General features: G+C 45.0%; 1 protein-coding gene across 1 annotated transcript in view; it reads left to right on the top strand.

The window, feature by feature from the left end:
- LOC129868099 (unconventional myosin-VIIa-like) overlaps positions 1–22,136 on the top strand; it is a 67,437-nt gene that overhangs the window by 22,925 nt on the left and 22,376 nt on the right. Inside the window, exons 12-33 of the mRNA XM_055941736.1 lie at positions 408–618; positions 1,147–1,282; positions 1,881–1,987; positions 3,438–3,575; positions 3,783–3,941; positions 4,117–4,209; positions 4,380–4,474; positions 4,916–5,000; positions 5,237–5,455; positions 5,807–6,004; positions 6,244–6,363; positions 6,585–6,791; positions 16,687–16,866; positions 17,745–17,840; positions 18,179–18,306; positions 18,581–18,707; positions 18,975–19,094; positions 19,473–19,646; positions 19,791–20,018; positions 20,332–20,502; positions 20,863–20,980; positions 21,123–21,249. Of these exons, the coding sequence (XP_055797711.1) occupies positions 408–618; positions 1,147–1,282; positions 1,881–1,987; positions 3,438–3,575; positions 3,783–3,941; positions 4,117–4,209; positions 4,380–4,474; positions 4,916–5,000; positions 5,237–5,455; positions 5,807–6,004; positions 6,244–6,363; positions 6,585–6,791; positions 16,687–16,866; positions 17,745–17,840; positions 18,179–18,306; positions 18,581–18,707; positions 18,975–19,094; positions 19,473–19,646; positions 19,791–20,018; positions 20,332–20,502; positions 20,863–20,980; positions 21,123–21,249 (3,237 nt within the window). The remainder of the gene's footprint in view (positions 1–407; positions 619–1,146; positions 1,283–1,880; positions 1,988–3,437; positions 3,576–3,782; positions 3,942–4,116; positions 4,210–4,379; positions 4,475–4,915; positions 5,001–5,236; positions 5,456–5,806; positions 6,005–6,243; positions 6,364–6,584; positions 6,792–16,686; positions 16,867–17,744; positions 17,841–18,178; positions 18,307–18,580; positions 18,708–18,974; positions 19,095–19,472; positions 19,647–19,790; positions 20,019–20,331; positions 20,503–20,862; positions 20,981–21,122; positions 21,250–22,136) is intronic.

Genomic DNA, 22,136 nt, shown 5'->3' with positions numbered 1-22,136 from the left:
TTGTCCATTTAGGGTACATTAGAACTGAACATGACATACCATGACATAATCATTGTTATGAATTCCATTCTCTGTTGAAAAATTGGATGACAATAGTATGTGCCCGACTAAAGTCAGATGAAAGCGACAGCCTCTTTATATGATTTGGCGGTTGACATGCTCACTGCATGGTTTACCAGTATAGCTGAACTCGATTGGCTGTCCAGTGACCGGCTCTGGCTACATTACTTCCCTGTTGCTTTGAGAAGCTGTGCATCAATTTTGCCAACGATAATCACACACAACCTCACACACACTTGAATCACACACACACTGACACGTTTTACTATCAAAGTGAGGACACACACAACCCTAAATGAATTGGCTGCAGAATGACCCGCTCTCGCTATGTTCATTCTTCCCTGAAGCTTTGAGCAGCTGTGCATCAACTTTGCCAATGAGAACCTGCAGCAGTTCTTTGTGAGGCATGTGTTCAAGCTGGAGCAGGAGGAGTACAACCTAGAGGACATCAACTGGCAACATATCGAGTTCACCGACAACCAGGATGCCCTGGATATGATCGCCACTAAACCCATGAACATCATATCTCTCATAGACGAGGAGAGCAAGTTCCCCAAGGTACAGTACCAATATGGCACCTTACCATTGTCGGTCAATTCATATGCATATTGAGTTTAGGTATTGTAAGAGGGGGTGGACAGTTACAGGCACTATAAAGTATTTTTTTAAACCCTGTAACAAGGTACCGATTTTGTGACAGATTATCGCTAGGAGTCATGCAGAGAGGAACACGGTGCAACTAAACATTTCAATTGTAACCTGATTATGACTTTGCCCTTGAATGGGTTATAAAGTGCTATTGAATTATTTTTTTTTGTGGTCACAAACTTTAAGGGTGTGTCCGAGATAGCACCCTAATCCTTAGCACCCTATTAATATAATATACCATTTACCAATCACTTTTATCCAAAGCAGCTTACAGTCATACATGCATACATTTTACGTACGGGTGGTCCCGGGAATCGAACCCATTATCCTGATGTTGCAAGCGCAATGCTCCACGAACTGAACTACATAGGACCATATAGGAAGAGGTTATAATTTCAGACGCAGCCTAAATGTTTTTTCTCTGTTTGTGTCTCTCAGGGAACAGACGCCACCATGTTGTATAAACTCAACTCTCAGCACAAACTCAACACCAACTACCACCCTCCTAAGAACACCTACATGACCCAGTTTGGCATCCAGCACTTTGCTGGGGTGGTCCATTACGAGACCAGAGGTAGACCTATTCTAAGGCATTGGCTTCATACTCAACCCAATGCTTACATGTATACCTCTAAGTCATTGCAATCACATAAGAAAGTCACCAACGCTCCATGTAGTAGGATTTGGTTGGTTAACGGTCAGAAGAAAAAGTATTGAACTCCAGCAAATCTACTAGTTGGTCAAATGCTCAATATCAAATCAAGCCCTAGTCCCTACACCATAGAAAGGATATGCCAGGTGTAACCCCTACACCATAGAAAGGATCTGCCAGGTGTAACCCCTAGCCCCTATACCATAGAAAGGATATGCCAGGTATAACCCCTAGCCCCAACACCATAGAAAGGATCTGCCAGGTGTAACCCCTAGCCCCTATACCATAGAAAGGATATGCCAGGTATAACCCCTAGCCCCAACACCATAGAAAGGATATGCCAGGTGTAACCCCTAGCCCCTATACCATAGAAAGGATATGCCAGGTGTAAGCAATGTGGTAATAGCTCCCCGTCCCCTCCTATAGACTCCATGTACAGTTTCTCCACAAGTGCATAGGTAAGGGGTCGGGCTAGAGGTTGTTTTGGAATTGAGCATTACTGACTCCTGTGTTGTTTCAGGCTTCTTGGAGAAGAATCGTGACAGCCTCCATACTGACATCATCCAGCTGGTACACTCCTCCAAGAACAAGTTCATCAAGCAGATCTTTCAGGCTGATGTCGCCATGGTGAGAGATAACATGTCTGGTGGTCGCATAGTGATGATGTTATGATGACTCCTTGAATTTATTTTCCCCACTCACTCCGCCAGGCTGTGTCTACTAAGCAAGAGGGAGAAAGACTAAGAATAGGCCATGAAACCAAATGGTGGAATTCCAGACAAGATTTCGACCATAGAATACAATAACTAGAATGTGCCTCCCCAGTCAAGTCAATGGGTCTGTAGTGGTTAGACCGGTGGCCATTTTATAAGTCTACTCACTTCTTTCTCTATGGTTATGACATCTTTTGTGGCCCATAGTCAGGGGCTTCCTGTTTCCCAGTGATGATGTCATCAAGCGATCACTCTCGATTCTTTCTCTTCTTTACTATTCTTCTTTCACATACTGTAGCATTAGGCATGGCTAATACCACCACTCCCTTCTCTTCGTCTCTCAATCTTCCTCTGTCATTCTCTCCATTTCTCTCTTTGTGGTTGTGTTCTATGTTTCTGTCTGGCCTCAGTTTCTTTGTGGCTATCTGCCGCCCACCACTCCTCCTCCAAAGGTAAACAACGGCCATTCCTACTGTGGTAAAACCCAGATCCCACTGCTGCCACCAATGTCAAACCTTGTGTAGATTGTGCTTACCCCAAAACCCCCTCCATCCATCCATCCTCTGTGGAACTCAAACCTTTCTGTCCCTCTTTCTTTTCAGTCTTCACCCCAGTGGTACTAATATTAAAACAGTGATTCTCAAATATTTTATCCTGTGGCCACATCATTTGACACTGCAACCAAGCATGACCTGGCCACAACCCGCCAGGGGGTTCTGACCGACTATTTGAGAAACACTGTTATTTAAAGTGGCGTTTAGAGTTTACACCTACATTTAAACAATCTGTAGGATTCCCTGCTGTAAAACGTTCATTTAAATGTATGGTATACTGTATACAGTACTCATTCAAGGGTTTTTCTTTATTTTTACTATTTTCTACATTGTAGAATAATAGTGAAGACATGAAACAACACATATGGAATCATGTAGTAACTAACATTTTTTTAAACAAGAGATTTGAGATTCTTCAAAGTAGCCACCCTTTGCACACTCTTGGCATTCTCTCAACCAGCTTCATGAGGTAGTCACCTGGAATACATTTCAATTAACAAGTGTGCCTTCTTAAAAGTTCATTTGTGGAATTTCTTTCCTTCTTAATGCATTTGAGCCAATCAGTTGTGTTGTGACAAGGTAGGGATGGTATACAGAAGATAGCCCTATTTGGTAAAGACCAAGTCAATATTATGGCAAGAACAGGTCAAATAAGCAAAGAGAAACAACAGTCATAGTTTTGATGTCTTCACTATTATTCTACAATTTAGAAAATAGTACAAATAAAGAAAAACCTTGAATGAGTAGGTGTGTCCAAACTTTTGACTGGTACTGTAAATGTGTGTGTGTGTTCGTGTGTGTTTTTGGCAGGGGGCGGAGACCAGGAAGCGGTCCCCTACTCTGAGCAGCCAGTTCAAGCGTTCTCTGGAGCTGCTGATGAGAACCCTCAATGCGTGCCAGCCTTTCTTCGTCCGCTGCATCAAACCCAACGAGCTCAAGAAACCCATGGTGAGTCCAACCTGAGGAACATACTAGCATGAAATATTGTGTGTTTGTGTGTGTGTGCGTGTGTACCTGCCTGTGTGTGTACATGCCTGTGTATCTGTGTGTTTGTGTGTGTGTTCGCATCCATGCTTGTGTGTGTCACGATGTTCGTTTACCATTCTCTTACGGCTGTTCACTTTGTTAACTCTGTCCGTCTGTCTGTCCATCTAGCTGTTTGACAGGGAGCTGTGTGTGCGTCAGCTGAGGTACTCTGGGATGATGGAGACCATTCGTATCAGGCGCGCCGGTTACCCCATCAGATACACCTTCGGAGAGTTTGTAGACCGCTACCGCGTTCTCATGCCCGGAGTCAAACCTGCAAACAGACAGGTGAGCAGAGCTGGACCCTGTTGATTAGGCACCAAATAAAAGAAACCAGACTGAAACAGGGAGGGCCTCCTGGACTTGTCCAATAAGAAAATGATATTACTATGTTCTGTTACTCTACTTCAGGATGGTTATTGGTTGAGAGAGGTGTCATTCATCCCCTGCTGTTTTCTCATAGGAGGACCTGAGAGGGACATGTCAGAAGATAGTGGAGGCAGTTCTTGGACGAGATGATGACTGGCAGATTGGGAAGACCAAGATCTTTCTCAAGGTGTCTGGATTTTATAGATTGCAAATCGACATACTTATCTGGTTGATAAACAACATATTTTCACCTACATTATTACACAAATTACGTATTACGATAAAACAATGCTCTCTCTCTCTCTCCTCTCCCCCCTATCCTCTCTATGTCGCTCCTCCCCTCCCTCTCCATTTCAGGACCACCATGACATGCAGCTGGAGATAGAGAGGGACAAGGCCATCACCGACAAGGTCATCCTTATTCAAAAGGCTGTAAGAGGAATGAAGGAAAGGTGAGGAAGAAGGGGAGAGAGGGGAGGGTTGAAAGTGAAGGGTACAGAGAGACAGGAGGAGAGGAGGAGGGAGGAGAAGGAGAGATGGAGGAGGGGTGGGGGACAAGGGGGAAAGGACAGAGGTGGGGAGTGAGGGAGGAGAAGAAGAGGGGAACAATGGAGGAAGGGAGGGTGAGGAGGGGGAGAGGGGACAGGCGGTGGGGGTGGAGAGCAGAAGTGGTGCAGTGAAGGATCCTCTTCAAGTTGATAACTTTATTTTGTTTATCCATATTTTATGGACATTTTTAAAAACTTTCTTCCTAATAATTCTAATTCAGATACTGCCGTTGAATTGACTGGACATGTTAATGCACATACTGTATGTTGCGGTTGAGCACTACAGAATGCTATCATATGTTTTTATATGCACCTCTCCCTCTCTCCCCCCTGTGTGTTTTCCAGGACTAACTTCCTGAGGGTGAGGAGGTCAGTGACACTCATTCAGAAGACATGGCGTGGCTATCGGTGCAGGAAGGACTACAGTGCAGTGAGTTCCTCTATCGCCATGGTTACTGACATTTCACAATCATCCATTTCCTGGACGGTTCACTTGGACGTATCCCTGGCCAGGAATGACATTCATTGGGCGTTCCTTAAAAGCATGTTCCATAGTTATGGGTTGTAGTTATGTTGCTATAACGTTATTGTTGTGTTATATTGGTGTAGTTATGTTGCTAGAACGTTATATTTGTGTTATATTGGTGTTTGGTGTCTCCTATCCAGATGAGAGTGGGCTTCCTGCGCCTCCAAGCCCTCTATAGGTCAAGGAAACTTTTTGTCACCTACCGATTGGCCAAAACACGCGTCACCCAAATACAGGCCCGTTGCCGTGGTTTCATGGTGAGGCGGTCCTTTTGGCAGCAGCTGCATGCGGTGATCACCATCCAGGCATACGCCCGGGGCATGATCGCGCGGAGGGTTACCCAGAGACTCAGGGCAGAGGTAAGATATTACACTACTCACATGCATACTCATACACACAGAGGTAGACACACACACAGCAAATCAACAGGGCTAAAGTAAGGCAGGAGGGGCAAAATATAAGACTCATACTGTATGTCCTATAGTGTAACAGAGCAGAAACTGAGTGACTGAAAACACACAGATATCTTTAGATTATTGTACTTTCATGGACTCAAGGCTATTTTATCTAAGCTCCTTCGCTTCTGCTTTTTCATTTTACTGAATATTTTGTTACCTGTTTACTTCCTGTTACATTACTTTGACATCTAGGAATATTTAAAAACATTTGAGATTTTGTAAGTAATTAAACAACTCTTGCCCCTTTCTCAGCACCGGCGGCGTCAAGAGGCGGAGGGCCAGCGTCTGGCTGAGGAGGAGCGCCTGATGAATCAGATGACGGCGCGGCGGGCGCGGGCTGAGGCCGAGAGGAGTCACCAGGAGCGCCTGGCCGAGCTGACCCGTCAGGAGGAGCAGAGGGAGAAGGAGGCACGGGAGGAGGCACGACGGAAGAAGGAGCTGGTGGAACAGGTATCTGAAGCAGCTAATTGGTTACTTAGAGGTGAATCTTAACTTCTACTTTAGACAAATGTTCACTTATTCATGCATTGGTGTCAATGAACCAAAATGGACTGTAATGTGACAATGACCATAGATGTGGCAAGACAGCACAAACAGATCAATCTGGGACCAGGCTACACATACTGGCGCTACCTTGGACAATATCAAACATATAACACATTGTTTGTGTTAATAACTCAACCCAACAGGTGGAGCGGGAGAGGCAGCAGCCAGTGGACCACTCAGACATGGTGGACCAGATGTTTGGCTTCCTGGGGAACACAGGGGCACTGCCCAACCTGGAGGGACAGGGGCCGGCCGGCTTCGAGGTGAGTAGGGGTGTAGATGTAAGGTGTGTGTGTTTGCCTTGGTGTATAGGCTATGTCTGTGTGTGTGCGTGGGTGGGTGCACCTGCCTGTCTGCCTGCCTCCATGCATGCCTCTGTGTCTCTGTGCCTGCTTCCCTCCCTCCTTGCATGCCTGTGTGCCTGCTTCCCTCCCTCCGTGCATGCCTCTGTGTCGCTGTGCCTGCTTACATGGGTGTGTTATAGGACCTGGAGGTGGCTCCACGGGCCGAGGGGGAGGAGGAGGACTTGGACGAGGCTCTCCCTCTGCCTGACGACGAGGAAGAAGACCTGTCGGAGTACAAGTTCTCTAAGTTTGCCGCCACCTACTTCCAGGGCACCACCACGCACACCTATGTGCGGCGCCCGCTCAAACAGCCGCTGCTCTTCCACGAGGACGAGGGCGACCAGCTGGTGAGTTGACCTGTCTTTTGACCTTTGACCTATCGTGTGTTTTCGCAATTGTGGTCCTACAGCTTTTCACATGAGCCTGAGTCATGAGTTTCTCATTCAACATTAACACAACCCCACAAAAGCTACCCCCTTTACAAATTAATTATTAATATCCCCCAGAATTAGCATGTTTACATTTCCTGCACAAATCTTCATGGAGTTACACAATCAATTTCAGACACATTTAGATAAGTGATAACTTTCTGGGACAAAATACAATCTGAGATCAACCGCTCAGAATTTTTTTGAAACATGACCTAAAAAACATAAGTCCATGAAACATTAACCAATTAAAAACTGCTCTGTAGCAATGAGGTTTGTGCACTAGGCTATAGGCCTAATACATAATCACTGCATGTTGGCTTTGCTTGAATTGCCCTGCCAATGTTGTTGTTCCAGACCATTTTGAAATTATATTTCAAGATTGTTGGTATATCAAATCAAATTTTATTCGTCACATACACGTGTTTAGCAGATGTTATTGCGGGTGTAGCGAAATGCTTGAGCTTCTAGTTCCGATAGTGCAGCTAACAAGTAATATCTAACAATTTCACAACATATACACACAAATCTAAGTAAAGAAATGGAATTAAGAATATTTAAATATTTGGACGAGCAATGTCAGAGCAGCATAGACTAAGATACAGTAGAACAGTATAGAATACAGTATATACATATGAGATGAGTATTGCAAGATATGTTAACATTATTAAAGTGAGATTATTAAAGTGACTAGTGTTCCATTTATTAAAGTGGCCAATGGTTTCAAGTCTGTGTGTATAGGCAGCAGCCTCTCTGTGCTAGTGATGGCTATTTAACAGTCTGATGGCCTTGAGATAGAAGCTGTTTTTCAGTCTCTCGGTCCCCGCTTTGATGCACCTGTACTGACCTCACCTTCTGGATGATAGCGGGGTGAACAGGCCGTGGCTCAGGTGGTTGATATCCTTGATGATCTTTTTGGCCTTCCTGTGACATCGGGTGCTGTAGGTTTCTTGGAGGGCAGGTAGTCTGCCACCGATGCTGTTGTGGGCGGTGCAGTTGCCGTACCAGGCGGTGATACAGCCCGACAGGATGCTCTCAATTGTAAACTGTAAAAGTTTGTGAGTATTTTAGGTGACAAGCCAAATTTCTTCAGCCTCCTGAGGTTCTTCACCACACTGTCTGTGTGGGTGGACCATTTCAGTTTATCCGTAATGTGTACGCCAAGGAACTTAAAACTTCCCACCTTCTCCACTGCTGTCCCGTTGATGTGGATAGGGGGGTGCTCCCTCTGCTGTTTCCTGAAGTCCACGATCATCTCCTTTGTTTTGTTGACGTTGAGTGACAGGTTGTTTTCCTGGCACCACATTCCCAGAGCCCTCACCTCCTCCCTATAGGCTGTCTCGCTGTTGTTGGTAATCAAGCCTACTACTGCTGTGTCATCTGCAATCTTGATGATTGAGTTGGAGGCGTGCTTGGCCACACAGTCATGGGTGAACAGGAAGTACAGGAGGGGGCTGAGCACACACCCTTGTGGGGCCCCAGTATTGAGGATCAGCAAAGTGGAGGTATCGTTTCCTACCTTCACCACCTGGGGGCGGTCCGTCAGGAAGTCCAGGACCCAATTGCACGGGGAGAGGTTCAGACCCAGGGCCTCGAGCTTAATGATGAGCTTAGAGGGTACTGTGGTGTTGAATGGTGAGTTGTAGTCAATGAACAGCATTCTTACATATGTATTCTTCTTGTCCAGATGGGATAGGGCAGTGTGATGGCGATTACATCGTCTGTGGACCTGTTGGGGCTTTAATCGAATTGAAGTGGGTCTAGGGTGGCATGTAAGGTGATATGATCGTTGAATAATCTCTCAAAGCATTTCATGATGACAGAAGTGAGTGCTACGGGGCGATAGTCATTTAGTTCAGTTACCTTTGAATTCTTTGGTACAGGAACAATGGTGGCCATCTTGAAGCATGTGGGGACAGCAGACTGGGATAGGGAGCGATTGAATATGTCCGTAAAAACACCAGCCAGCTGGTCTGCTCATGCTCTGAGGATGCGGCTAGGGATGCCGCCTAGACAGGCAGCCTTGCAAGGGTTAACACGTTTAAATGTCTTACTCACGTCGGCGTCACTGTGTTATCCTCAAAGCGGACAAAGAATGTGTTTAGCTTGTCCGGAAGCAAGACATCAGTGTCCGCGATGTGGCTGGTTTTAAATACATACATCTCGTGTCTGAGCCATTGAATTGCAACTCCACTTTGTCTCTATACTGACGTTTTGCCTGTTTGATCACACTTGTAATAGATCATGTGTGGTATTACTTGTACAGCAGAGTGAACATAATAATTCGCTTTTTTTTTACTGGACTGATAGCCTGCATCTGGCGGTCAGTCTGACGGGAGGGAGCAGCGTGAGGCCGCCTCTAACCTGACTCACCTTCCCTCCTCTTTCCCTCCCTCTGTTGAGAAAAGGGGACACAGTCTTCCAGCTGATGGCGAAACTTAAGTGGCACTGCATTATTTCAGCCTCATGCACCAATTCATGTTGTTACTCCTATGATCAGAGAAAGGTAAATTTTCCTTGATTTAAAGAGACACAACCCGCAAATAATAACAACACAAGCTTATTGAAACCCTGCTATACTGGTTGTTGCAGCCAGTGTGAGTGTAAGTTGGGAGAAAGTGCATTTTATGGCTTATAAAAATGTTGAACAAGGTGTTGACAGTGCTGAATAACAACTTAAACATGAACTTACTTAAAAACCACAGTTCTTTGCTGTATTCGTTTAGTCTCTCTCTAGTCATGGTTTTGAAATCTTAAATGATCACTTTGCTGTGCATTCAAGGATTATTTTTACAGCCTATTTTCTTTCAATTAAGTCCTAGAAAACCAGATGTGGGGAGTTCCTTACTAATTTGTGACCTTAATTCATCAATCAAGTACATGGGAGGAGCAAAAACCTGCAGACACTCGGCCCTCCATGGAATGAGTTTTACAAGTGGTCTATGGCGTTAGGAAACTGTGTAGCCCCGGTGATCTAAGCTATCTTACTGTCTAGCGATAGGCCTATAAGTGCACTTTGGTTTGCTCTATGGGCCTGCCCGATAGGCAGAGTTCTAGCTTCAGACATATGAAATGGTTCAAAATGGAAACACTTTGCATTCCCGGCGCTAGGGCTGCTTAATCAAGTGCACCTACCACCAACAGCGCAAAACAAATAAAGAAAAATAACAACGCAAGGCTTTATCGTTGGGTTTTTTACAGAAATGTTTGGTGATCGACTAAGAATGCCTTTGAGATCGATCAACCGCTTGGTGACCACTGTTTAAGATTATTTGGGCGGGAAAGAAGTGGAGGGCGCTCAACCAATGTGAGTCGAGGTGCGACCACAGAAATAGATTATCATTGAAAAGGCGCAACTATGTCACGTTCCTGACCTGTTTTCTGTTAGTTGTATGTGTTAGTTGGTCAGGACGTGAGTTTGGGTGGGCATTTCTATGTTTTCTGTTTCTATGTTGGTTTATTGGGTTGCCTGGTATGGCTCTTAATTAGAGGCAGGTGTTTGGCGTTCCTCTAATTAAGAGTCATATTTAGGTAGGCGTTTTCACAGTGTTCGTTGTGGGTGGTTGTCTCCTGTGTCTGTGTATATGTTTGCACCATACGGGACTGTTTGCGGTTTGTTCGTTTTATGTAGTCTGTTCCTGTTCTTTGCGTTCTTCACGTTATATGTAAGTTCGTCGTTTAGTTTTTTTTTTTTTCGTCGTGTTCAATAAATTATGTCATTGCACTACGCTGCGCCTTGGTTCGATCACTACTCCTCCTCTTCGGATGAAGAGGAGGAGGACTGCCGTTACAAACACTCGCTCACCTTTAAAAACTCAGTTTTATTTAAAGTGGAACTGACAGCGTTTTAGCATCATTAAATCTTATTCAAATCTGTTCATATACACCCCCAGAAAGATTACCTTGTTTTACATTTTCTGACAAGCCAGCACTTGTCAGAAATTCATAGAATGTTTGGGAATGATGTAGAGTAAAGCATTTGTGAAAAGTCTGTAGCAATATAGAGTGGGTAAGCGGCTGTGCTTTTGGACAATTAATAGAAACTGCAGTAATTAACATTTTATAAAAACATCCGTCTTGTCCAGGACCAGAGTATGAAGACCGGTGCCATAGCCAATCAGAGCTACAGTAGGCCGATATGCTAATAAGCCATTTGCCACACAGGCCTGCCATCATTCAATTTAAACTGGACTGTGTTTTTACAGGCAGTAGCAACAGCACGACTTTAGAATGCATTCGCCAAAAGCCACCTGAATGGATTTCTGCAAATATGTAAATACCACGGGAGACATTTGGGAACTTCACAGTCCTATTGTTCAAACAATCATGAAAAGGTAGGATCTCTCTCCCTCAGTTGCCTAAGCACATCAAAAAGAGCAACAACTAAGGCTATCCAGACTGAGATTAGCTAAAATCCAACAAGGGAACATTAGATAAACCCTCTCAAACTTTTTCAGCTAGTTGGCCGTGAAAAATTGCACTGATAAGATGGGGAATAGTAGCCTACTCATCCTTCTGCAGCTTGCCTGATAATGCATGCTTGTACCAACCCACGTTTTGACAACTGAATGGGAACTTGCCTGCCCGCACATTTGATCAATGCCAAATACATTTGATTGACAACTAAGAGATATGCTAACTGTGGATAAGTCGTTCAAGTTCAGCATAGCTAGCTAGCTAGGAAAGAGATTCACATTTCTTGCTAACTAACGTAAACTCGTACATCGCCTTGGTCTGTACAATTGCCCTTATTTTAGCGCCCCAAAACGTAATACTTCCAGATCAACTGTAATGTCAATACCATTGTAAAGCACAATTTCTCCCCTTTCCAACAAAATCAATTACATGACCTAAACACTGCCCGTTTCTGCATAATTCAAGCAGGCAATGAGCCCCGTCGGGTCTTTTTAAAAATGGCGGGTGGGGAAGCGAAACTAATGCGTTATAGTGAGAAGGACAGATGTCGTGTGGGAAAATTGCTTTTTTCACTTGATCTGTCCAACTTATCACCTTATCGCCTCTAAAATGTAAATAATACACTATAAAGAGTTTATATAATGTGTCATTACATACTTTGAATTTGAATCTGGTTTTTAGGGCGGTGCTAATGTGATCTTAGAAGTAAACAGAGGCTTTGAGAATGATGATCGCATGCAATGATGATGAAAAAAATGACTAGGTATCCCCCTTTACCCTCGTCACTGTCCATTTCTTGTTTTTAAACGATGAGAGAAGTGCTACACCTGGTGGAGAGAGATTGTAAGACAGAAATAGTTGCTTTATGCGTGCTGTACGTTACGGCATGACACGTCAAGATGTAACGGAGGGTCAGTTTTTTCAACTTTTCTCCAATACTATAGATCCATTACCATGTCGATCAACGCTTGAATAGAAACCTAGTTCACACCCCCGATTTTGAAGTCAACACAGTCGCTACAGTCGCATTAGTTTTCTTTGTAGCCTCGTTCGAATGTCGCGGTTACGCACATTTGTACGGAATGGGGTGAGTTTACTTAACCAAATGACACCTGCATCTTTAGCTGTAGCCACCAAAAAGCTATATGAGGGAAAAAAGTTGGTCACTCACCCACCCCTCCAATGACATCATGATATTCTCCCAGCAGCTGGCTAGCTAACATTACCTCCCAGCAGCTAGCTAGTTAACATTAGGCTCCGTGTTTTTAGAATGCTAAATAAATAGCTAAAGACATAAATAGATACGCTAGCCCAGGGGTGTCAAACTCAATCAGAGCACGGGCCATATAAAAAAAAACACATCAAGGCCAGACTTAACCTATTTGTTTTACAAAATAACACACAACTGCGATGCAAACTGGCCATTGTTCTGTTAAAAAGAATATAGCCCTTTATAATGTCCGCCTACATAGGATTCTGTGTATAGCATTTTAACATATTATGCACATCTGCAAGCATAGCAGCAAGGCTGGACAAATATTTTATTTTGTTTTAATATTGTAACGACCCTGGGTTTATAAGCGCGGATATCGTGTCTGGGCTCGACACGATAGTGCGCCCTGGCTCGAAGGTCGAGGGTTCGAGACCTGCTCCTTGCTGTTTCATTACATTGCTATCGACTGTGCCGCAAAAGCATGCTCGAGCGGCAGACTCGATATTCACGCTTATAAACCCAGGGTCGTTACACTATTAAAACAAAATAAGATATTTGTCCAACCTTGCTGCTATGCTTGCAGATGTGCATAATATGCTGTGACCCTGATCAGAAGTATTTAGTAACTCCAAATAGCTATAGGTTGTTGTACCATTTAAACTTAAAACATATTTTACCTTTTTCTGCACTTCAAATCAAATGGTATTGGTCACATACACATGGTTAGGAGATGTTATTGCGAGTGTAGCAAAATGCTTATGCTTCTAGATCCAACAGTGCAGCAGTATCTAACAGATAATATCTAACAATTCCACAACAAAACCTAATGCACACAATCTAGTAAAGGAATGGGATAAGAATATATAAATATAAAATATATGGATGAGTAATTACAGAGCAGCTAAGATGCAACAGATAGTATAGAAGAGATAGTGTAGTAATCAAATCAAATCAAATTTTATTAGTCACATACACATGGTTAGCAGATGTTAATGCGAGTGTAGCGAAATGCTTGTGCTTCTAGTTCCGACAATGCAGTAATAACAACAAGTAATCTAACCTAACAATTCCACAACTACTACCTTATACACGCAAGTGTAAAGGGATAAAGAATATGTACATAAAGATATATGAATGAGTGATGGTACAGAACGGCATAGGCAAGATGCAGTAGATGGTATAGAGTACGGTATATACATATGAGATGAGTACTGTAGGGTATGTAAACATAAAGTAGCATAGTTTAAAGTGGCTAGTGGTACATGTATTACATAAAGATGGCAAGATGCAGTAGATGATATAGAGTACAGTATATACATATACATATGAGATGGGTAATGTAGGGTATGTAAACATTATATTAAGTGGCATTGTTTAAAGTGGCTAGTGGTACATTTTTACATAATTTCCATCAATTCCCATTTTTAAAGTGGCTGGAGTTGAGTCAGTATGTTGGCAGCGGCCGCTAAATGTTAGTGGTGGCTGGTTAACAGTCTGATGGCCTTGAGATAGAAGCTGTTTTTCAGTCTCTCGGTCCCTGCTTTGATGCACCTGTACTGACCTCGCCTTCTGGATGATAGCGGGGTGAACAGGCAGTGGCTTGGGTGGTTGTTGTCCTTGATGATCTTTATGGCCTTCCTGTGACATCGGGTGGTGTAGGTGTCCTGGAGGGCAGGTAGTTTGCCCCCGGTGATGCGTTCTGCAGACCTCACTACCCTCTGGAGAGCCTTACGGTTGTGGGCAGAGCAGTTGCCGTACCAGGCGGTGATACAGCCCGACAGGATGCTCTCGGTTGTGCATCTGTAGAAGTTTGTGAGTGCTTTTGGTGACAAGCCGAATTTCTTCAGCCTCCTGAGGTTGAAGAGGCGCTGCTGCGCCTTCTTCACAACGCTGTCTGTGTGGGTGGACCAATTCAGTTTGTCCGTGATGTGTACACCGAGGAACTTAAAACTTTCCACCTTCTCCACTACTGACCCGTCGATGTGGATAGGGGGGTGCTCCCTCTGCTGTTTCCTGAAGTCCACAATCATCTCCTTTGTTTTGTTGACGTTGAGTGTGAGGTTATTTTCCTGACACCACACTCCGAGGGCCCTCACCTCCTCCCTGTAGGCCGTCTCGTCGTTGTTGGTAATCAAGCCTACCACTGTAGTGTCATCCGCAAACTTGATGATAGTATACAGTATATACATATGAGATAAGTAATGCGAGATATGTAAACATTCTTAAAAGTGCCATTATTAAAGTGACTAGTGTTCCATTTATTAAAGTGGCCAATGATGGTTGTTTAACAATCTGTATATCACGGATCACTTGTGCGGTTAAATGCAGCTGTATGGGTGTACTCCATTGTTTTTGTAGTTGAGTAGCCAACCTAGACTACTGCTCAAATGTTGCTTTAGTAGTCCTACATGTTTCTCCTTGCATGTTGTTTTGTTGCAGGTTTTGTTTTTTGGTTGTTCATTGCCAAGCTTTAAAAACCGAAGCCAGACTGCAACATTTTAGTAGCCTAGCTAGGACTGTGGAATGTGTCGGTACACCTTCCCTCCGCTGGACACACGAAAGCAGCGCAATTGAAGTTGAATACACCGATGCGAGCGCATCAGGCTGTAATTTCCTAAAGTAAATAACTCAAATGTTGACTCATTTATACTCGCTTGTGTGTCCTATTCGGCCGGCAAGCCTTGTGTTTGACACATGTGCGCTAGCCTATTAGCCACGTTATGACTGACTTGTGATCATTGCCCTTGCTAGTTTGATTGTATTGACATTCCTGGCCTTAATTACAAGTCATCCATTTTTGTTCAACATACTGAGTCATTGAAACTGAAACGGTGCATCCAGAATGGATGCAGGCAGCAAACAATGTACCAGCCCAGCTGTGATTTACAACCTGATAGCAATATTTTTTTAACTACCAAGAAATGTATTGGTGAATTATATTAATCATTCATTGAACTGCGTCCATCTATTCTGCCAACAATGCATTACTGTATGTGTAACGGATGTGAAATGGCTAGCTAGTTAGCGGGTACGCGCTAGTGGCATTTCAATCAGTTACGTCACTTGCTCTGAGACTTAAGTAGGGTTTCCCCTTGCTCTGCAAGGGCCTCGGCCTTTGTGGAGCGATGGGTAACGACCGTGCTTCGTGGGCAACCGTTGTTGATGTGTGCAGAGGGTCCCTGGTTCGCGCCCGTGTCGGGGCGAGGGGACGGTTTAAAGTTATACTGTTACATTGATGCTGTTGACCCGGATCACTGGTTGCTGCGGAAAAGGAGGAGGTTGAAAGGGGGGTGAGTGTAACGGATGTGAAATGGCTAGCTAGTTAGCGGGTACGCGCTAGTAGCGTTTCAATCAGTTACATCACTTGCTCTGAGACTTAAGTAGTGTTGCCCCTTGCTCTGCAAGGGCCGCGGCCTTTGTGGAGCGATGGGTAACGCTGCTTCGTGGGTGACCGTTGTTGATGTGTGCAGAGGGTCCCTGGTTCGAGCCCGTGTCGGGGCGAGGGGACGACGTAAAGTTTATACTGTTACATATGTCATGGAATTTTGAGTCAATATAACCTATTTTTAAAACCTCTTATAAAGTTGGTTTTGAAGCATAAATTAGGCTCCCGAGTTGTGCAGCGGTCTAAGGCACTGCATCTCAGTGCTAGAGGCATCACTACATACCCTGGTTCGATCCCGGGCTGTATCACAACCGGCCGTCCCATAGGGCGGCTCACAATTGGCCCAGTGTCGGCCGGGTTAGGGGAGGGTTTGGCCGGGGTAGGCAGTCATTGTAAAATAAGCATTTGTTCATAACTGACTTGCCTAGTTAAATAAAGGTTAAATAAAAAGTTAAACGCTGTCAGTTCCACTAAAGCTTCACATTTCATCCCTCAATGGCCTTCATCTGGTTCTAATGAAGGCCGTTGATGACCGAAATGTCAAGCTTTTTTTTGTGACTTCGCTTAAATAAAACAATTTGTTTTTAATGGCCAGCAAGTGTTGTGCCTTTTCCTTTTCAAAGATGATTGGCAGAAAATTAAGAACATGCTAATTTGGGGGATATCAAATTGTTTTTTGGACAAGCATACTAATGTTAGCATGTGACCGCAGCCAGCCAAACAAAACCAAAGATTGCTGTCAGTTTTAGTCTACAGACTGCATGTAATCATGCCCCCCCCCCCCCCCCCCCCCCCCCCAGGCAGCGCTGGCAGTGTGGATCACAGTGCTGAGGTTCATGGGGGACCTGCCCGAGCCCAAGTACCACATCGCCATCATTGACGGCTCTGAGAAAATCCCTGTCATGACCAAGATCTACGAGACGCTGGGCAAGAGGACCTACAAGAGAGAACTACAGGAGCTCCAGACTGTGGAGGGAGAGGTGAGGGAAGGGAGAGAGAAAAAAAGAGGTCCTACAAGAGAGAGCTGCAGGAGCTCCAGACTGTGGAGTTAGAGGTGAGGGAAGGGAGAGAGGAAGGGGAAAGAGGAAGAAAGAGGTTCTACAAGAGAGAGCTGCAGGAGCTCCAGACTGTGGAGGGAGAGGTGAGGGGGAGCTCTGGAGTGACGCTTCCCGTAGGTACAGATCCAGGATCAACTTCCCTTCCCCCAAACCTTGGTGAGAGAGGGGAGTAGAGAGAAGGGAAGGGATCGAATGTAGGTGGGAAGAGCAGGGTGGGCAGAGCAGGGGAGAAAGGGAGGACCTGAGAGGATGTGGAGTTGAGTCGGGGGAGGAGTAGTAAAGTGTGCTTTTGAGGTATTCAGAGTAAAATGGGACAGGAGAAGATGTGACTTGGAGGGAGAACGTAATAGGAAGTGTTTGAAGCCTATTTTATACAACAACACAAATACGCAACATAAGAACGCAATAAGCCACGTAAAATGGCGTAGTTGTGTTGCTAATTGCATTCTTGTATTGTTTACTTATGTAAGGTAAAATTAGGCCTAAGTCAGTGTTTCTCAATCCTGGTCCTGGGGATCCATAGGTGTGTCCATTTTGGGTTTTGCCCTAGCACTCAGACACCTGATTCAACTAATTAACTTATCAAGCCTTTGATTATTGGAGTCAGGTACGTTGGTGCACCCCTTTGGGTCCCCAGGACCAGGGTTTGAGAAACACTGGTCTAAGGGAGCGGTTAAGGAGATTAGCAGGAGGGCGTTGGTAGAATGGGTGGATTTTTTTGTGTATGCCATCCAGGACACAGACGGACAGACCAGACAGACAACATAAAGCTCATCTACACCCCTCTCTCCCTCTTACAGAACAGCTCCATTGAAGGTGGTGGGCAGAAGAAGAACAGTGTGAGACACAAGCTGGTCTCTCTCACCTTGAAGAGGAAGTCCAAAATCACTGAGGAGGTTTGTCTCATTATAGCTATCATCATAATATACAGTATATTATAATAATATATATCAGTTAGCAGCGTCATGCTACCACCAACTGAGCCACACAATCCCAAAGATGGTGGGTTAGACCAACATTCGTGTTACTGCTTATGGATATGCCCATGCTAATATTTGACAGATTATATGGGGTCATCTGATTTGTTATAGGAGTGTTCAGAATCTCTGGGCACCCCTGTAATTCAAACCCCGATGCCAACTCAGCATTTACCAATACCAATAACTTACAGAATGGAAGGAATCACCAATGACATGACTGTTCCCTGTTGGCCTCGCCTCTTTCTCCTCTATAGGTGACCCGGCGTTTGACTGACGGCGATTACAGCCTACAGGGGAACAGCATGCTGGAGGACCGGCCCACATCCAACCTGGAGAAGCTTCACTTTATCATTGGCAACGGCATCCTAAGGCCCGCCCTCAGGTGACCTATCAATCTGTCCTCTCCATGCTCCCTTCCTTCATTTATGATCTGAGCTTCCACCATTTTGTTTTCACCCGTCACAAAAAAAGATTTAAGTAATGTATTGGACTTGTATTCTGAGTGGTATGCTAGTTTGGATATGGGGACACTAAACATCATCAGTATGTGTCCTGGTTCTGACTTACTACTTATGGTCCGTGTGATTGGCTTGTGGTTTTTGCTGCTCATGATCTGATGGTGGTTGTGATTGGCTGGCTGTTGTGTCCTTCACCAGAGATGAGATCTACTGTCAGATCTGCAAGCAGCTGACCCAGAACCCGTCAAAGAGTAGCCATGCCCGTGGTTGGATCCTGCTCTCTCTCTGCGCTGGCTGCTTCGCTCCCTCTGAGAAGTTTGTCAAAGTAAGATCCTTGTCTTTTTGATAACACACACACAGCGTATACACACATGTGTTCATACACATGTGTGCGAACACACACACACATGCACACACGCACATACTCACTTACAAACACACACCACTCAAATCTGTCTAGGCCAATTTCTGTTGAATTCGAAGTGGATCCACTGAATATGCCCCAGAATGTCTCATTGATGTAAACTTTACCCCCTGACACTCTCCCCCCTCTCTCCCCTTTCTCTCTCCCCCCTTCCTTTCTTTCCTTCAGTATTTGCGTACATTCATGATCAGTGGTCCGCCAGGCTACGCTCCATACTGCGAGGAGAGGTTGAGGAGGACCTTTGTGAATCGCACCAGAACCCAGCCGCCATCTTGGCTCGAGCTGCAGGTACGCAAAGATCTAAGATAATTGAACCACGGGGGAAGTTCTAAACCTGATTATTAGGGGCAAAACTGACCTTAAATCAGTGTCTAGGCCTCTAGAGGAAGCTTCGTTCCACTCACGTGTCTGCCATTATTCCTCTACCATCATATTCTGCTTTCGACTGCTATGACGTCTTGGCCCGAGACCTAAATACAGATAATGCTTTCGGGGAGCGGCGCAGATTTTTTGTTAATTGAAATCAATTTGCATGCCAGAAAAAGGGCAGTTATTACCAGATATACAGTATAGGTCATTTCTACATACTTTCTATCTTGTATCTTAGACTTTCAAGTTTAGCCTGGAGTTGTTTTTTAATCCAAAATAATCATCCCTCGCTTTCAGGCCACTAAGTCGAAGAAGCCCATCATGTTACCGGTAACCTTCATGGATGGTACCACTAAGACCCTGCTGACCGACTCAGCCACCACGGCCAGCGAGCTATGTAATGCCCTGGCAGACAAAATCAGCCTCCAAGACCGCTTCGGTTTCTCCCTCTACATCGCCCTGTTCGACAAGGTACTTGACTGGACCTCACACACACGTATACATGCAGCCACGCATTCACTCACTCACTTTCACTCATTCATACATACACACACGGTCACAAACTTGTTTGAGAAGCTATCGAGCCCAATGTCAAATGTCGATCCATCCCCCCAGGTATCCTCATTGGGGAGCAGCAGCGACCATGTGATGGACGCTGTGTCGCAGTGTGAGCAGTACGCCAAGGAGCAGGGAGCCCAGGAGAGGAATGCCCCATGGCGCCTGTTCTTCAGGAAGGAGATCTTCACTCCCTGGCACAATCCTGGCGAAGACAGCGTGGCCACCAACCTCATCTACCAGCAGACAGTCCGTGGGGTCAAGTTCGGCGAGTACCGCTGCGAGAGGGTTAGTGGGGCATAAGGGCAGAGGGATGAAGGCATGTATGAGGAGAGAGGTTAGTGTGGGGGGGTCAGATTTAGGGAATTTCAGAACTATAGTTATTTTTAGTCTATTGGTCTATTTTCCACTCGTCCTCTCTCTGTGCTAGGTTGATGAATTATGTGAGATGGCGTTTTTATGTGAGATTCATTTCATGCTAATGTACAGTATGAAAGCACATTCATGCCTAATGTTTTTGTAAAGTATTAAAGCTCCTTCCCCTTCTCTCCCACTCCATCTACCCACTCTCCCTCTCTCAATTTCCCTCTCTCTCGCTCAGGATGAGGATCTGGCGGAGCTGGCATCTCAGCAGTACTACATAGACTACGGCTCTGGGATTCTCCAGGAGCGCCTCCTCAACCTCATCCCATCCTACATCCCTGACCGCGAAATCAGCTCTGCCAAGACCAATGACAAGTGGGCCCAGCTAGTTGTCGCCGCCCACAAAAAGGTAGGTGTACCCCAAGGATCAGTTTCAGCGCCTTTCACTTTCGGACCCAAAATCAGTTTCAGTGCCTGTCTCATGCTCTTTGTCCTACGAACTATTCATCATTATGTTCAGGGATGTAGTGGAGGGTAAACATGCATAAATGCTGTTTCCACAGTGAATAGCATTTAAACATCTACTGAGCCAAATTATAGTTTCTGAATTAGCTTTTATGTTAATCGTCACCCGTCATCTCAATCGGCATTCAGTGTTTACCCACCTTTGTTTTTTACCACTACAACTTGACTATATTGTCCTATGAACAGTACACACCCTCTCACACACAGTTCTCAAATAGTCTCGCTAACCCCTCCACTCCCCCAGGGAGTCTACACCCAGAAGAGGTTGGACCCTCAGAGGGTGAAGGAAGATGTGGTTGACTTTGCTCGTTTCAAGTGGCCTTTACTCTTCTCACGCTTCTACGAGGCCTTCAAATTTTCAGGTAAGTCTGTTGATATTTATGGCCAATGTAGTGCAATGGATGTAACACTAATGATATTTCTGTGAAATACCTGTATCGTATCCATAATATCATGACTAAATGTAGGTTGAAATGACATCTAAGTCACTTTTGAACCCGTCAGGGCCCAGCCTGCCTAAGAATGACGTCATTGTGGCGGTGAACTGGACCGGGGTCTATTTTGTGGATGAGCAGGAGCAGGTCCTTTTGGAACTCTCTTTCCCAGAGATCACTAATGTGTCCAGTAGCAGGTAATGCTGCTACGATTCCTCTCTCCCAATAGACTGTAGTCATTATTTGTCAATGATAATTAGATATGTTTTCATTCACTTGGTTGTACCTACTATTCATTGATATCTTGTAATTATATAAAACATAATTCAATACTTTTTATAGTTTTTCCACAGTTGTAATGTACACAGCAACTGAATATATATACACTGCTCAAAAAAATTAAGGGAACACTTAAACAACACAATGTAATTCCAAGTCAATCACACTTCTGTGAAATCAAACTGTCCACTTAGGAAGCAACACTGATTGAAAATAAATTTCACATGCTGTTGTGCAAATGTAATAGACAACAGGTGGAAATTATAGGCAATTAGCAAGACACCCCCAAAAAAGGAGTGGTTCTGCAGGTGGTGACCACAGACCACTTCCCAGTTCCTATGCTTCCTGGCTGATGTTTTGGTCACTTTTGAATGCTGGCGGTGCTTTCACTCTAGTGGTAGCATGAGACGGAGTCTACAACCCACACAAGTGGCTCAGGTAGTGCAGCTCATCCAGGATGGCACATCAATGCGAGCTGTGGCAAGAAGGTTTGTTGTGTCTGTCAGCGTAGTGTCCAGAGCATGGAGGCGCTACCAGGAGACAGGCCAGTACATCAGGATACGTGGAGGAGGCCGTAGGAGGGCAACAACCCAGCAACAGGACCGCTACCTCCGCCTTTGTGCAAGGAGGAGCAGGAGGAGCACTGCCAGAGCCCTGCAAAATGACCTCCAGCAGGCCACAAATGTGCATGTGTCTGCTCAAACGGTCAGAAACAGACTCCATGAGGGTGGTATGAGGGCCCGACGTCCACAGGTGGGGGTTGTGCTTACAGCCCAACACCGTGCAGGACGTTTGGCATTTGCCA

This window comes from Salvelinus fontinalis, chromosome 13, assembly GCF_029448725.1.
Source record: "Salvelinus fontinalis isolate EN_2023a chromosome 13, ASM2944872v1, whole genome shotgun sequence".
Lineage (NCBI taxonomy): Eukaryota > Metazoa > Chordata > Actinopteri > Salmoniformes > Salmonidae > Salvelinus > Salvelinus fontinalis.
The sequence above is the reverse complement of the archived record's forward strand: the minus strand, read 5'-3'. Positions and strand labels throughout refer to the sequence as shown.